The sequence below is a fragment of the Nicotiana sylvestris genome, chromosome 10, assembly GCF_000393655.2.
Source record: "Nicotiana sylvestris chromosome 10, ASM39365v2, whole genome shotgun sequence".
Taxonomy (NCBI): Eukaryota; Viridiplantae; Streptophyta; class Magnoliopsida; order Solanales; family Solanaceae; genus Nicotiana; species Nicotiana sylvestris.
This window is the reverse complement of record NC_091066.1, coordinates 106,209,451-106,225,168: the sequence shown is the minus strand read 5'-3', so window position 1 is coordinate 106,225,168 and position 15,718 is coordinate 106,209,451. Positions and strand designations below refer to the sequence as shown.

Genomic DNA, 15,718 nt, shown 5'->3' with positions numbered 1-15,718 from the left:
CCATCTCAACATCCTCATTTCTACTACTTTCATCTTCTACACATGGGAGCTCTTGACTGGCCTACACTCTGCCCCATATAGCAGGGTAGGTCGAACCACCACTATGTAAAATTTACCATTAAGTTTTGACGACACATTTTTATCGCAAAGAACACCGGAAGCAAGCCTTCATTTCATCCATCCCGCTCCAATACGATGTGTGACATCCTCGTCAATCTCCTTGTTACCCTGTATAATAGATCCGAGATACTTGAAACTACTTTTCTCTTGAGGATGACTTGAGTATCGAGCTTCACATCCGCGTCAGCTTCAAGGGTCCCGCCACTGAATTTGCACTCCAAGTGCTCAATTTTGGTCATGTTCAACTTGAAACCTTTAGACTCCAAGGTCAGTCTCCAAACCTTTAAGTATCGAGCTTCACATCCACGTCAGCTTCAAGGGTCCCGCCACTGAATTTGCACTCCAAGTGCTCCATTTTGGTCCTGTTCAACTTGAAACCTTTAGACTCCAAGGTCAGTCTCCAAACCTCCAACCTCGCGTTAACCCCGCCTCGAGGCTCGTCTATCAACACTATATCATCTGCAAACAACATGCACCAAGGCACCTCCCTTTGGATGTGCCGCGTCAGCACATTCATCGCAAAGGCAAATAGGAACGGGCTAAGAGCCGATCCCTGGTGCAGCCCCATTGTAACCGGAAAGTTTTTCGAGTCTCCTTCCACAGTCCTACCCTGAGTCTTAACACTCTCGTACATATCCTTAATCAACTAGTGTACGCTACTGGGACGCCTTTAACCTCCGAGCACCTCTATAGAATCTCCCTCGGGACTTTATCATACTCTTTTTCAAGGTCAATGAACACCATATGCAAGTTCTTACTCTCCATATACTGCTCCACTAGTCTCCTCACCAAATGGATAGCTTTCGTCGTCGATCACCCCGACATGAATCCGAATTAGTTTTCGGAAATAGACACGGTCCTCCTCACCCTGGCTTCCACCACCCTCTCCCAAACTTTCATAGTGTGGCTCCACAGTGTTATACCCCTGTAGTTGTTGCAATTTTGTATCGCCCTTGTTCTTGTACAATGGAACCATCGTACTCTACCTCCATTATTCGGGCATCCTTTTTGTCTTAAAAATAACATTAAACAACTTAGTAAGCCACTCCAAGCCAGCTCGGCCCGTATTCTTCCGGAATTCCACCGGGATTTTGTCTGGTCCCGCCGCTCTGCCCCTGCTCATCTTACACATCGCCCTCTCCACCTCTTCTGCCTTAATACGCCTATAATACCCAAAATCACGCCGACTCTCGGAGTGCTCCAGCTCACCCAACATGATGCTTTTGTTCCCATCCTCGTTCAACAAATTATGGAAGTATGCTTGCCATCTTCGTTTAATATGTGTCTCGTCCATCAATACTCATTTTATTACTTGAAGTCATAATTTCCATTAATTAAATAGTACAAAATAGAATTTACAGGGTGAAATGTAACGACCCGACCGGTCGTTTTGAGCATTTGCACTTCGCTCGGTAGTTTGAGGGTACGAGTATCTCCACATGATGTATTAGGACTTGTGTGCAAAATTTGAGTTCATTCTGATTTGATATGTTTCTGCGCGAGTTTTTTGACGTCAAAAGTTCGAAAGTTCATTAAGGTTGATTTGAGGTGCGTTTCGTCGTTTCGATGTTGTTATGCGTGATTTGAGGCCTCGAGTAGGTCCGTGCTATGTTATGGGACTTGTTAGTTTGTTCGTACGAGGTCCCGAGCACGCTACAATCACGTTGACTCTCAAAGTGCTCCAACTCACCTAGCACGATGCTTCTGTTCCCCTCGTTCAACAATTTATGGAAGTATGCTTGCCATTTTCGTTTAATATGTGCCTCGTCTATCAATACTGTTAGCGGAAACGTAAAAGAAAGAACACAAGATTTAACGTGGTTCGGATCAAAATAATCCTACGTCCACCAGAGATCAATTGCCCTTTTTAATATTAACAAAGGAAGGGGAGATTTCCCAATTACACTTAAGAGAATTTCTCTCTTAACTCTCTACTCACTACAATGTATTGTATTATTTTGGGATGATTTCTACAAGTGAAGGAGTGCATCTATTTATAGAGGTAAAGACCTCCTCTTGATGTCATTGGTGACATCAAACTACCTCCTCTTGATGTCATGGGTGACATCAAAGGAGGAAGCTTCCTCCTAGCATCCACACCAACTCTTTCCACCAACTCTTCCAATTGGCATGTCATTGTTGACTAAACATAAACCAACATTTTCAGCATGCCATTGTTGACTAAACATAAACCAACATTTTCAATCTCCACCTTGGTTTGCGTTTCGAGCGTGTGAACAACTCTGGCCAAAACTTCTAAGCTTACTGGGCAACCCCGTTGTAAGAAACAAGAAGAATCAAACCATTGTTGAACATACCACCTCCACCTAGCAACTGTTCTCTTCGGAGTTGCATCAGTTGATGCACACCCCCGCCAAGTCCTTGCAGTGTGCAAACTTAGCGAGCGGGACTATCTTGGTCAACATGTCTGCAGCATTATCGTCTGTGATAACCTTCACGACCTTGATAGTTCCCTCATCAATAACATCTCGAATAAAATGAAATCTGACATCAATGTGTTTAGTGCGCTCATGAAATCTCTGATTTTTCATTAGATGAATAGCACTCTGACTATCACATCTAAGAGTTGATTCCAGCTGAACCAAACTCAATTCCGCTACTAAACTTTTCAACCAGATAGCTTCCTTTACCGCCTCCGCTGCTGCCATGTATTCTGCTTCTGTCGTAGACAAAGCGACAATCGACTGCAAAGTCGACTTCCAACTGACGGCACTGCCAACGAGGGTAAAGATGTATCCAGTTGTGGACCTTCTTCTGTCAAGATCTCCTGCATAGTCAGAATCCACATAACCGAGAATTGAAATACCTGTACCACTTTTTCGAAAGGTAAGACCAACACCAGAAGCTCCTTTGAGATATCTCAATATCCACTTGACAGCTTCCCAATGCCTCTTTCCTGGGTTGGACATGTATCTACTTACCACACTTACAGATTGAGCAATATCTGGACGTGTGCATACCATAGCATACATAATACTACCAACTGCACTGGCATAAGGAATCTTTGACATATGCTCCACCTCATCCTCAGACTGAGGCATTTGTGACTCTGAAAGTTTAAAATGAGGAGCTAATGGTGTACTTACAGGCTTGCACGTTTGCATATTGAATCTCTCGAGAACCCTTTCAATATACCTCTTCTGAGAAAGATGTACAACATCGTCTTCTCTTGAAATCTCCATACCAAGGATTTTCTTTGCAGCTCCTAAATCCTTCATGTCAAATTCCTTACTCAATAGTTTCTTCAAAGCATTTATCTCTGTAATGTTGTTAGCAGCAATAAGCATATCATCAACATACAACAGTAAATAAATCATTGAGTTACCAGACATCTTCTTGTGATACACACAACTATCAAATGCACTCCTTGAGAATTCATGTGTAGTCATGAATGCATCAAACCTCTTGTACCACTGTCTAGGGGATTGCTTCAAACCATACAAAGACTTCTTTAGTTGGCATACGTGATCTTCTTTTCCCTCAGCTAGGAAACCTTCAGGTTGATCCATATAGATTGTCTCTTCTAGATCACCGTGTAAGAAAGCAGTTTTGACATCAAGCTGTTGAAGCTCCAAGTCAAATTGTGCAACCAATGCTAGTAGCACGCGAATTGAGCTATGCTTCACGACCGGAGAGAAAATCTCATTGTAGTCAATTCCCTCCTTTTGGCTGAAACCTTTTGCAACCAATCTCGCCTTGAACCTAGCATCTTCCACTTCAGGAATTCCCTCTTTCTTTCGGTAGACCCACTTGCATCCAACTGTCCTCTTCCCCTTTTGTCTTTTCACTAAGACCCATGTCTGATTCTTGTGAAGAGACTCCATCTCTTCAGTCATGGCTAACCGCCATTGTGCGGCATCCTTGCAAGAAGTTGCTTCAATATACGAGGAGGGCTCCAGATCTTTAATCTCTTCTTGTGCAGCTACGAACGCATATGCAATCAAGTTTGCTTGATTTATAAGGCGTTCCGGTTCTCGTGTCTGCCTCTTCTCCCTCCCCTTCGCAATTGTGTATGGTTCATTGACAGCAAGTTCTTCAACGCCTACATCTTCTGACTCATCTTTAACCTGAGTCTCTTGATCCTTTTCCTTGGCAAGCTCCACCGGAAGCTCCACCTGCTCGTTGTTCTTGTTTCCTGAAAACTCCACGGAAACTTTACGGGGATCAAGTATAGAGGATTCATCGAAGGTGACATCTCTACTAACTATAAATTTGAGTAAAGACAAACACCAAAGTTTGTACCCTTTTACTCCATCCACATACCCTACGAATATGGCCTTCTTAGCCCTTGGTTCAAGCTTTCCTTCATTAACGTGATAATAAGCTGGACACCCAAATACTCGTAAGTATGAATAGTTAGAGGGTTCACCTGACCATACCTCATTCGGAGTCTTAAAGTCAATTGCCGATGCTGGAGATCGATTGACAATATGAGCAGCAGTGTGAACTGCTTCAGCCCAAAATACTTTGGACATTTTGGCTTGTAGGAGCATACAACGAGCCTTTTCAAGAAGAGTTCTGTTCATTCTCTCGGCAACTCCATTCTGCTGTGGGGTATGCCTGACAGTCCTATGTCTTGAGATCCCATGAACCTTGCAGAATTCATTAAACTCTTCATTGCAAAACTCCAAGCCATTGTCTGTGCGAAGATACTTGATTTTCCGCTCCATTTGATTTTCAATCAAAATCTTCCACTCTTTAAATACCTCTTTCCGCCCTTCGATGGAAGTTTAGAAGGACCCCATAAATCTGAATGGATGTAGTCTAGCACTCCTCTTGTCTTGTGTTTGCCAGTGCTGAAGCTGACCTTCTTCTGCTTCCCTAGAACGCAGTGCTCACAGAAGTCAAGCGTGCTGATCTTCTCACCTTCCAAAAGTTTACGATTGCTCAACATCTCCAGTCCACGTGCGCTCATATGACCTAGTCTCATGTGCCATAGTCTTGCCTTGTCATCATTAGATAACTGCACTGTAGATGCATTTGCAGAGCCAACAATGGTGCTTCCGGCCAATGTGTAAAGGCCGTTCTCCAGCTTGCCTTTCAGCATGACTAAAGAACCTTTAGTCACCTTCATAGTTCCTGCTTCGCTCATGTACCTGTAGCCTTGTTCATCCAGAGTACCCAAGGAGATCAAATTCTTCTTCAGATCAGGAACATGACGGACTTGTGTAATAGTCCTCACGATTCCATCATGGCAGCGAACCCGAACTGAGCCAATGCCAACTATTGCACAAGTTGCATTATTGCCCATTACTACGGTTCCTCCACTTTTCTCGTAGCTGCTAAACCAGTCTTTTCGGAACGTCATATGCAGAGTACAAGCAGAGTCTAACACCCATTTGTTTTCATAACTACTATTATTATTACACGATGTTGTTAGTACATAATCATTATCAAAATTATGTACCTGTTCAACTGTAGATGCACTCGCCTTTTCCTTGGACTTTGACATTGGGCAATCTCGTTCAAAGTGCCCCTTCTTGCCACAACCCCAACACTCTGTATTCTTCTTGTTCACACGAGACTTTGATCTGTGCTTTGATTTGGTCTTTCCCTGTTGGCTAGTCCGGCCTCTTACAAAGAGGCCACTTGCCTGGTCATCTCTATCTCCTTCAATGTGCCTCCGCACATCACTAGAGTTAAGTGCCTGCCGCACTTGCTCAAGCTTGATAGGCTCCTTGCTATACATCATTGAATTCTCAATATCACGATATCCTGAAGTCAATGAAAATAGCAAAGCACATGCAAGCGTCTCCTCCTCCTTTTTAATTCCTGCAATCTGTAAGTCCATGACAAGTTTATTGAACGCATCTAAATGATCTTGTAACGAAGTACCTGACCCCATCTTAAATGTGTGAAGACGCCGTTGTAACAACATCCTTGTTGTCACTGATCGGTCTTGGTATAGCCCTTCTAGCTTTTCCCATAACTGTTTGGCCGTCTCTTCGGTACCCGTACTCACTTCACAAAGCACGTTAGGTGCAAGGGATAGTTGGATTGCACTCAATGCATCCCCTTCAATCTTCTCCTTGTCGGGAGCTGATATATCCGTAGGATACTTTCCGTCAATAGCATGGATTGAACCTTCCCTCCGCAGTAACGCCATCATCTGGATCTTCCAGATATTGAAGTTGTTGCGTCCATTGAATCTATCAATTTCAAACTTCATGGAACTCATATTTGCTTGTTCTTTCTCCTTGGATCGTTAAAGAATCCTGTCGCTCTGATACCAATTGTTAGCGGAAACGTAAAAGAAAGAACACAAGATTTAACGTGGTTCGGATCAAAATAATCCTACGTCCACCAGAGAACAATTGCCCTTTTTAATATTAACAAAGGAAGGGGAGATTTCCCAATTACACTTAAGAGAATTTCTCTCTTAACTCTCTACTCACTACAATGTATTGTATTATTTTGGGATGATTTCTACAAGTGAAGGAGTGCATCTATTTATAGAGGTAAAGACCTCCTCTTGATGTCATTGGTGACATCAAACTACCTCCTCTTGATGTCATGGGTGACATCAAAGGAGGAAGCTTCCTCCTAGCATCCACACCAACTCTTTCCACCAACTCTTCCAATTGGCATGCCATTGTTGACTAAACATAAACCAACATTTTCAGCATGCCATTGTTAACTAAACATAAACCAACATTTTCAATCTCCACCTTGGTTTGCGTTTCGAGCGTGTGAACAACTCTGGCCAAAACTTCTAAGCTTACTGGGCAACCCCGTTGTAAGAAACAAGAAGAATCAAACCATTGTTGAACATACCACCTCCACCTAGCAACTGTTCTCTTCGGAGTTGCATCAGTTGATGCACACCCCCGCCAAGTCCTTGCAGTGTGCAAACTTAGCGAGCGGGACTATCTTGGTCAACATGTCTGCAGCATTATCGTCTGTGATAACCTTCACGACCTTGATAGTTCCCTCATCAATAACATCTCGAATAAAATGAAATCTGACATCAATGTGTTTAGTGCGCTCATGAAATCTCTGATTTTTCATTAGATGAATAGCACTCTGACTATCACATCTAAGAGTTGATTCCAGCTGAACCAAACTCAATTCCGCTACTAAACTTTTCAACCAGATAGCTTCCTTTACCGCCTCCGCTGCTGCCATGTATTCTGCTTCTGTCGTAGACAAAGCGACAATCGACTGCAAAGTCGACTTCCAACTGACGGCACTGCCAACGAGGGTAAAGATGTATCCAGTTGTGGACCTTCTTCTGTCAAGATCTCCTGCATAGTCAGAATCCACATAACCGAGAATTGAAATAGAAGCGCCCCCAAAGCAAGGCAAAGCACTCGACATGTTTTGAGCCTCGCTTCAGGCCTTAAGCGCGCCTTTGACAACACCGTTCTTGTGACAGGGAATCTATTTTAAGAGCTGACTAGGGAATCCAAGATATTGCAACCTTGTTATGAAGTTGGGTAAAAAAAACCTTATAATACAACCTTGTTACGAAGTTGGGAAAAAAAGGAGCTTATTATCCATTCTCATGTTCTCTTCAGTTAATCATACCAAATTGCTTGGGAAGACTGTCATAAATTATGATCAAAATAAAAAATAATCTCCTTTTGAAATAATCCTTTCTCGTCACTTGCATGAATCTGTAGGCTTCTTTTGTAATTTTTTTTTCTTTTGGCTAATATGTGTCTGCTTACATGTCAATGATACATAAATCTTTCTGGATTGATCAGAGTTTGAATTACTTGTACTCCTTTTATTGATTGTGTTCATCTTTCAAGGTGATCAATATACTCCAAGAATTTGGAGCTTCTCATTGATTGAGTTCTAATTGATTGAGTTCTAATTTTCTTCACTAGATGTATGATAACAAGAAGAGACAATCCTGATGGCTCACTTTGGAGACTAGCAGTTGAAGGTTTTATTCGCATTCTGCTCGATGATGTCAAAAAACTGACAGAGAAAGCAGGGCCAGAGTTGACTATTACCAGACCTGCAAGAATGCGTATTTGGAAAGAAGTTGCTGACATTTTTGAGATATTTCTAATAGGCTACTGTGGTCGTGCACTTTCAGTGACGGTAGACAGTGCTGATGAGTCTCTTGAGATGAATCTCTTGGATATTCTTGGAGACAAAATTCTCAAATCACAGACTGATGCACCTCTTGACGTAACGTTCCAATCCTAATCTTTTTAGATATTCTCACTCTAGTTCTTTCACTTTACAGCTGCACATATTTAGTCATCTCCGACAAACACTTCATTTTGGACCACTGGTACCTTCCATGCTAATGAACTTCGAACATTTTTGGAACTTCTGTATGCAAGATGTGCTTATGTGTTTCATAAGTTCCAAATGGTGTAGATCTTTCATGTCCACTCTTCTTTGAGAAGGAATTAAATGCTATCTATCATGGTTTTATCTCAATCTATTGCGTGCCACTAGGCATTGGCCAATGATTTTTTTTTATAAGTATGCCCATTTTTGGTTTTTTATAACATCTTTTTGGGGCCCTTGTTTGTATAAATGATTTAACAACAGCTACCTCTGCAGGTAACTGAATCCTCGAAAATAGGTTAGGGGAAAAGATCATGTATGTCAGGTGACACAGCTCTGGTCGATAAATGTGAGATTATAGGAATTATTCATGGCCTTTTGCAGGATTAGATATAGAAATCTGCTGTGAATTAATAGCCCAGACTGTGTGGCTTGAGAAGTTCAGCAGATGATAAAATATGATATTTATCCAGTTTTACAGCTCAGACTTATTGCTTACTATAACAGAGTTATTTTTCCATTGCCACTTAAAGTAGTATGTCCGTTTGCATTCATATTTTCTAATGATGCACTGTAGGAGTAAACTTCTAGATCAAGCATAACGCTGATCATGCCAATTTTGCAGATTCTGGAACGTCTAATCACCACTCTGGATCGGTGTGCATCACGTACATGTTCCTTGCCGCTTGAGACTGTCGAACTGATGCCTTCACATTGTAGCAGGTTCTCCCTGACCTGTTTGCAGAAGCTGTTTCTTCTATGCAGGTATATAGTACCTTTTAATTGACACTACCTTACCTGTTTTCCATGTTTGCGGTGATTGCCATTTCACACTCATTTCACTTAGTTTCAGCCATGGAACTGGTGAATGGACTTCAACTAGATGTGAAGTTAGCAATATCTCAATAAAATTATTAGTGACCAGATGTGAGTTCATTCTGGGAAGGTTCTTGATGGATGGGAGCAGATTAGGTGGGTGATCTAGTTATGTTGAAAGGGATTTTAAATGCTTTCATGTTTGTTATTCTTGTTTTCTTCAGCTTATTTCTTAAATCATACAACCACTATTCAGGAGAAAATCCATTGCCAGCAGCACGTGTGGAAGAAGTTATCTTTGTCCTCCAAGAGCTTGCACTTCTTGTGGTTCATTCAGACACTGTATCCCAACTTAATTTACATCCATACTTAAAAGAAGGCCTCACAGGAGAGAATCAAGCAAGGCGCACGCATTTACTTGTTCTTTTCCCATCCTTCTGTGAACTTGTCATATCAAGGTAAGCTTGTGAAATGACGAAAGAGGATGTGGTCGAACTCTTGATTCTGTGTCTGGGCATCTTTTGTTTAACGGAGCTATAACATATCGTGGTTATTTCATAGTGAACTTTTGACTCTTCCTTTCTGTTCATTTTAAAAAAAATCAAGAATTAGAAATCTAATATGAGGTAAATCTTTATTAGCAGGGAAGCCAGAGTGAGAGAGTTGGTGCAAGTATTGCTGAGACACATCATAGTTGAGTTGGGACTACAGAAGTCTACTTGAGCAATTTGAAAGAAACAGAAAAGGTTGGCATTTTCTCACAGTTGGCTCCTAATTTGTCCATACGAGTCTATTATATGAGGAAATTTTTGGTCTTTCTCCAATTTTTGGTGTTTCATAATGTATATCTTTGTGCATTAAGCCAAAATGAAGAACTCGAGAAAACACGGTTGGTGTCGAAACCGAGAAACATTCTTGTACATTATTTATGTTTTTTTGTCCTATAACTCGATTAGGTGGTGTCCTTATTCTAGCAGATTTTGGAAAGAAGCTATTACTAGGAAAGTACATGTGGGCTGCTTTCCTTACCAATTTAAGCCCAAATTTACACATCAAAATCCTCAGTTTTTTTTTTTAACCTCATAAAAATATTTTAATTCACAATTACAATTATAGCTTGTTTCTATAAGGTGAAAGTGGCAAGTATTTTCTTATATTAAATTTTTTATTGGACAAGAAAAGAATTCCACCTAAGCTGCGCAGGAAAGGCCCAAAGTCAATCTCTGGGAACATTATAGCTTCATAGGATCTTCCTGTGCAGGTGCAGGTAGTTCGCATCTTTACAAACATGCCAACTTGTACATGTATTTAAAAAATTACAAAAATAGAAACGGAATGCATCGATGTCTCCTTTGTTCTCTCTTCTCCCTGTTTCTTCATCCTCTCTTCACCTAAAACTGAATATACTTCTCGACAACCCCCAAACTACTTGAAAAAGAAGAGAGTAATTAAGAAAATCTTACTACTATATTTACATCATTAGAAATGTTTTATATTCTCAATTTTGGACATTTATATGATTTAGAAATTTTTGTAAAGTTCATTATATTATAGTGTTTGGAGCTCAAATCGTGGTTAGAGTATTGATTTTGTAAGATTTGGATGGTGAAAATTAGATTAGAAAGGTACCTCCACCATTGTTGAACAAGCTTAAAGAAGTGGATTTGAATTGTGGATCTAACTTGTGTGAAAAATTTGAAGTGGGTGTTGTTTAGATTTGTTGGAAATAAGGATATTGCCTATAAAATTTGAAGTCATTTGGTGGAGTTTTTTTTTTTTTTAGTTTGGACAAGAATTGCAACTGAAAATCCTAGACGTTTATACAATGGTATACACTTTTGTGTAGGGTTGAAACATGTTTATACACTGTTATATACTTTTATACATGGTGGATATATTGCTTATATAGGTGTATAAATATTCTATAATAATGTACAAGAGTGTAAAATATTGTTGGAGAAAAAATATATGCAAGTTTAAACTGAAAAATATAGCTACATGGATGCAATGTGTTATGTTGGGCTGTATATTTATGCAAATTTCCCTTTTTGAAAACCTGGACTATTGATCCATAGAGTGCATTTCTTCCATAGTTTATGCTCTTTCGAAGCTTTTACGTACTCTTGCCTCTTTCGTGTTATATTGCTCAGTGAGTTATTTTGTTTTATGTTTAACATTCTGTGGCTCCCTGAAATTCAAAGGGTCTGGTATTCCTTTGAATAATTTGCGAGTGGGTGCAGATATATGATGCAGAAATGCTCTAAAAGGTTCCTTTTTCAGGTCTTGAATTGAAGCGTCCTCACAGGCGCATACCTATACATGAAGATAGTAGGTTAGCACCGTACCTACATTTTGGTTCACTTAAATATCCTTACTAGTTTTTATCAAAACATTAAAAGTGAGGACCTTTCTGTCATTTTAACATAAATTTCGCCGCATTTCATTTCCCTCTCCGCTACCATCACCCAAGACTTCATTCACTATATATGGATTAGCGCTTAAAGAGACTAAGGAGGAGGCCATGGTTATTCAATCTTCACCAGAAAAAGATGAAACACAACTCCACCGTCTTCATCAAACAGCGCAATACTTCACCAAAAGTTGCATTTTGTTCTGATTTGTGTGTATCTATGAAGGCGTTTCTGGCTTTTCTTTCACATCTCAAGAGTAATAATCGGTGTCGAGATATGTTCAAGATTACATTTTAAATTAGACCCATGTTTGCTTAAAGTTGGTGTGTGTTGGTAGTTGCCACCTATGTTCCCTAACCATCGCTTCAGCCTCTATAAACTATTTTTCACATTTCTTGTTCCACTCAGACCCTCTCTTGTTAGAGGGATTGCCTTTTTCTCGAGAGAATAAGAAAAGCTACTCAGATAGTTTAGGTCAAATCTAAAGTAATAAACTGACTTTGCCGACTTAGAGGATTATAATGAAAAATAAAAATGTGTACAGTTCATATAGTAGGGTTGCAAGACACGTACACACGCATATGTAGTAAAAATTGTGTGGGGTAGTCATTTTTTAAAGTGGTATTAAAGTAGTTACTAGTCTATTAAAATTAATATGAAAAGACAGTGTTACCCATTCCTTACCAAATGGAAATATGCTTTTCTCGTTGCTGAGAGTAGTCGAGTGGGAAACTCAAGATGACTTTACTACCATCAATGGAAGAATCTGAGTACTCTGCTTTGTGGGTATTGCAAAATTGACTTTTCCAAAACTTCCTTGACTAACAGCTTCACTACGAACCCAATCCATGAGATGAAATTTGGTATTATTTTAGGCTTTTGTTTGGGTAGAAGAATGTGAAAGAACAGAGTCGGCTGCAAGTCATAACGAACGTTGTTTTAACCCATGTTATTTATTTATATGGGATAGTTTTCATATTTTTGTTTGGTTTTAGTTCCAAGTTCAAAAGTTAAGGACATGTAGTTTTGAAGTCCTCAACTTAGAATTACAAGTTCAAAAGTTAAGGACATGTAGTCCTGAAGTCCTGAACTTAGAGTTCCAAGTTCAAAAGTTAAGGACATGTAGTCCTGAAGTCCTGAAGTTAAGTTCAAAAGTTAAGGACATGTATTCCTGAAATCCTGAACTTAGAGTTTCAAGTTCAAAAGTTAAGGACATGTAGCCCTGAAGTCCTGAAGTTAAGTTCAAAAGTTAAGAACATGTAGTCCTGAAGTCCTGAACTTAGAATTTCAAGTTCAAAAGTTAAGGAAATGTAGTCCTGAAGTTCTGAAGTTAAGTTCAAAAGTTAAGGATACGAGCAGAAGGGTATTTTCATCAGGGCAGTTAAAATTATTAAAGCAGTGGCTAAGGACTGAAGACATTTTAAACAATAGCTTAAAAGTAAATACATGTGTTATTAGTGGCTAATCGTACACTTCCCTCCACAAATATATATACTAGAATGGCCTGCCCGTGCAATGCACGTGCCCAATACATGCGTTGGTTTATCTTTGATATTTTCTATCCGTAAGTGATGATGAAAAATAAATCAAATGATGGAATTGCATAAAAGAATCCAATCTTTGGTTTCCTTGTGGCTAAATTAATCTGCATATACATAAAGAAAAAAAAGGACTATCTTGGATCAAATATAGATCTGGTTTGAGAAGCTAAGAGAACACTAATTCTCCTATCTAATTTGATGAACTGTAGTAGGAAACAATCAAAGCTTTTTTAGCAATTACAACTTCCACTCCCTGCTACAAAGCTTTCTACATTATAAAATTCTCGTGTGAAAATGTGAATTGCCTTTCGTTCAACTTCCTCATTTAACAGTTTGTTTTCAAGGGGGTTGTTTGCAAAAGTAACCATAGCCATAATTTCCTCTTCTCCACGATGGCTTCCATCTGAGTTGAAGCCCATGGATTAATACGCCCCACTATATAAGGTTATGTTCAACTCTTTATGAATGCTTCCAGCAAGAGGCGAATCCAGGAATTCGAGAAGATGGGTGCACCATTACTTCAAAGACAAGCATGCTTCAAAGAGAAACATTCAGTTTCATGATATAAATTTTATAAAAACAACTTGGCTAGCAAAAATTATCCAATTCCATTATCTCAAAAATACATCATCAATTTATATTTAGGCGAAATGACTTCCTGGCCACTTAAACTTGTAGTGCTTTTGAAAGTCGATACACAAACTTTGGTCTTTCCCATTTAAATACTCAAACTCGTGAAACCTATAATAATAAACACATTTTGACCGTTGACCTATCCCATGTGGCGTTAGTTGGTCCTAGTCAGCCTGCTGCGTGAGTGCCATGATGTTTAGGAGCGTGAGAGCCCCCTTCCCAATGCCCAACGGTAAAAAATGGGGCCTATTTAAGTGAGTTCTTATTCCTTCAATGTAAAACACATTATCCCTCTATTATATGCATTTGAAGCTTCATTCCTTCATATTTCTTAAAATCTGAAGCTTTCTTTAAATTTTTTTCTTTTTCCAGATTGTGATAATGAATCAAAATCCTGTATTTTGTCATTGTGGAGTTGGAGCTCATATTTGCATCACTTGGAAGCCAACAAATCCAGGAAGAAGGTTTTATGGGTGCTCAAACTATGGTCGAGCCGATTCTTGTAATTTTTTTAGGTGGTTTGACCCACCTCTTCCAGATCACTATAAACAAGTGATTTCAGGGTTGTTATCAAGAATTAGAGAGAGAGATCGACTACAACGTAGGAAGGGGGTGAAGATCATTGTAACTTTAGTTGTTGTAGTAGCACTAATAATTGTAATTTTCTTCTTAGTGTAGTTAGCACTAATCAGTGCCTTCATAACCCTATGTACAATGATAATGACAGAATGAATGATGTATTTTTTGTGAAATGAAAAGAAATTTTAACATAAACAAGCACACATATATAAACAACCAAGTTCGATAAGCTTTCTTGGTTGACAAAATTAGCACTGAACTGCTGCCTAGTAGCAGAAATAGTTTAAACATTGTTCCAAAAGAAAAGTCATAATTAAACAGACTTAAGTTAACCTACAAATTATGTTCTGCAACTAACAGACTTAAGTTATCACAAAATCAAACATTCAGTCGTCTTCAAGGTTGAAATTGGTTAATGTTTTGCTGAGATTGGCTCAAGTTTGGACATGGAGACTGGCTTGGCTGAGATGAAGAATGTACTTGAGGTTGGCTAAGGCTTGCTTGAGTTTGTCTTCTCCTCAACTATTGTTGAAGTTGCCTTTGTGATTTAGCATTTCTTCCTTGCCACCTTAGTCCAGGTGCATTGTATCCAAGATCGATATTGGTTTGCCCAGCATCCACTACTTTTGTAGGAGCAGAATGTACCTATCTCTTGCTCCACACTGCATAGGAAGCTAAATTAGTACCCAAACTACTAATATATAAATAAAAATTCAAATCCTTAATGATCTTACCCTTTCTATCATTGTTCCTGTATCACTAAACAATATACCAAATCTAGTAGTTCTTGGTCTTCCTCGAAGTCCACTACCTCTTGGCCTTCCTCTAACACTAGCTATAATCCTCAGAAGTTCTTGATCTCATACTTCCAGTATCCTGATGTAAGATAAAATACTATCTAGTAATTTAAAAATTATAGTCCTAATACAGATTAACTAAAGTAAAAAATGATTACTTACAGATGCACTTGCAACAACTGATGGTTGAGTATTTCTGGCCCTAGCAATTCCAGAATCACTTGTAGGACCTGGTTGTTGAGTTGTTGTTTGAGCAGCCTGTGATGGTTGAGTAGCACCAGCATTCCTGGTTCCTGTTGTTCCAGAACCTTGTCCTTTCTGAAATTTCTAAAATATAAAATGAGATATAGAAACAACCAAAGTACAAGACACAATCACAAATTGAATACATTACCAGGATAGGACACCCGTTCTTGTTATGGCCTACTGTCTTACAATTAGAGCATGTCATTGGTGTCCCTTTCCTTGATCTCTTACCAAACTTCTTTTTAGGTTCATCTTGAGCTCTTTTTATTTTTCTTAGGTCTACTAGGCATCTTGGTAATTACAG

General features: G+C 39.4%; 1 protein-coding gene and 1 long non-coding RNA gene across 10 annotated transcripts in view; one reads left to right on the top strand and one right to left on the bottom strand.

Annotated features, from left to right (window-relative positions):
- The window catches only part of LOC104248151 (uncharacterized), a 72,153-nt gene extending 57,566 nt beyond the window's left edge, over nt 1-14,587 (top strand). For 2 of the 9 annotated variants that reach the window (XR_011402760.1, XR_011402765.1), the window contains 7 exons: nt 7,974-8,283; nt 9,017-9,156; nt 9,239-9,363; nt 9,464-9,665; nt 9,849-9,953; nt 11,488-11,539; nt 14,165-14,587. Coding sequence is in view for 3 of the 9 variants with exons in the window: in XM_070159964.1 (XP_070016065.1) it covers nt 7,974-8,283; nt 9,017-9,156; nt 9,239-9,363; nt 9,464-9,665; nt 9,849-9,930 (859 nt within the window). In the remaining 6 variants the exon portion in view is untranslated. Of the gene's footprint in view, nt 1-7,973; nt 8,284-9,016; nt 9,157-9,238; nt 9,364-9,463; nt 9,666-9,848; nt 10,170-11,487; nt 11,540-11,677; nt 12,010-14,164 lie in introns of those variants that run through there. The other 7 variants (XR_011402764.1, XR_011402763.1, XR_011402762.1 and 4 more) reach the window with 7 other exon arrangements.
- Nucleotides 14,588-14,794: 207 nt separating this feature from the next.
- LOC104212452 (uncharacterized) lies at nt 14,795-15,414 on the bottom strand. Its single transcript, XR_707356.1, has 3 exons — nt 15,331-15,414; nt 15,106-15,247; nt 14,795-15,033 (listed from the first exon to the last, which is right to left on the bottom strand). It is a non-coding gene; the product is annotated as an uncharacterized lncRNA (long non-coding RNA).
- Nucleotides 15,415-15,718: the final 304 nt, after the last annotated feature.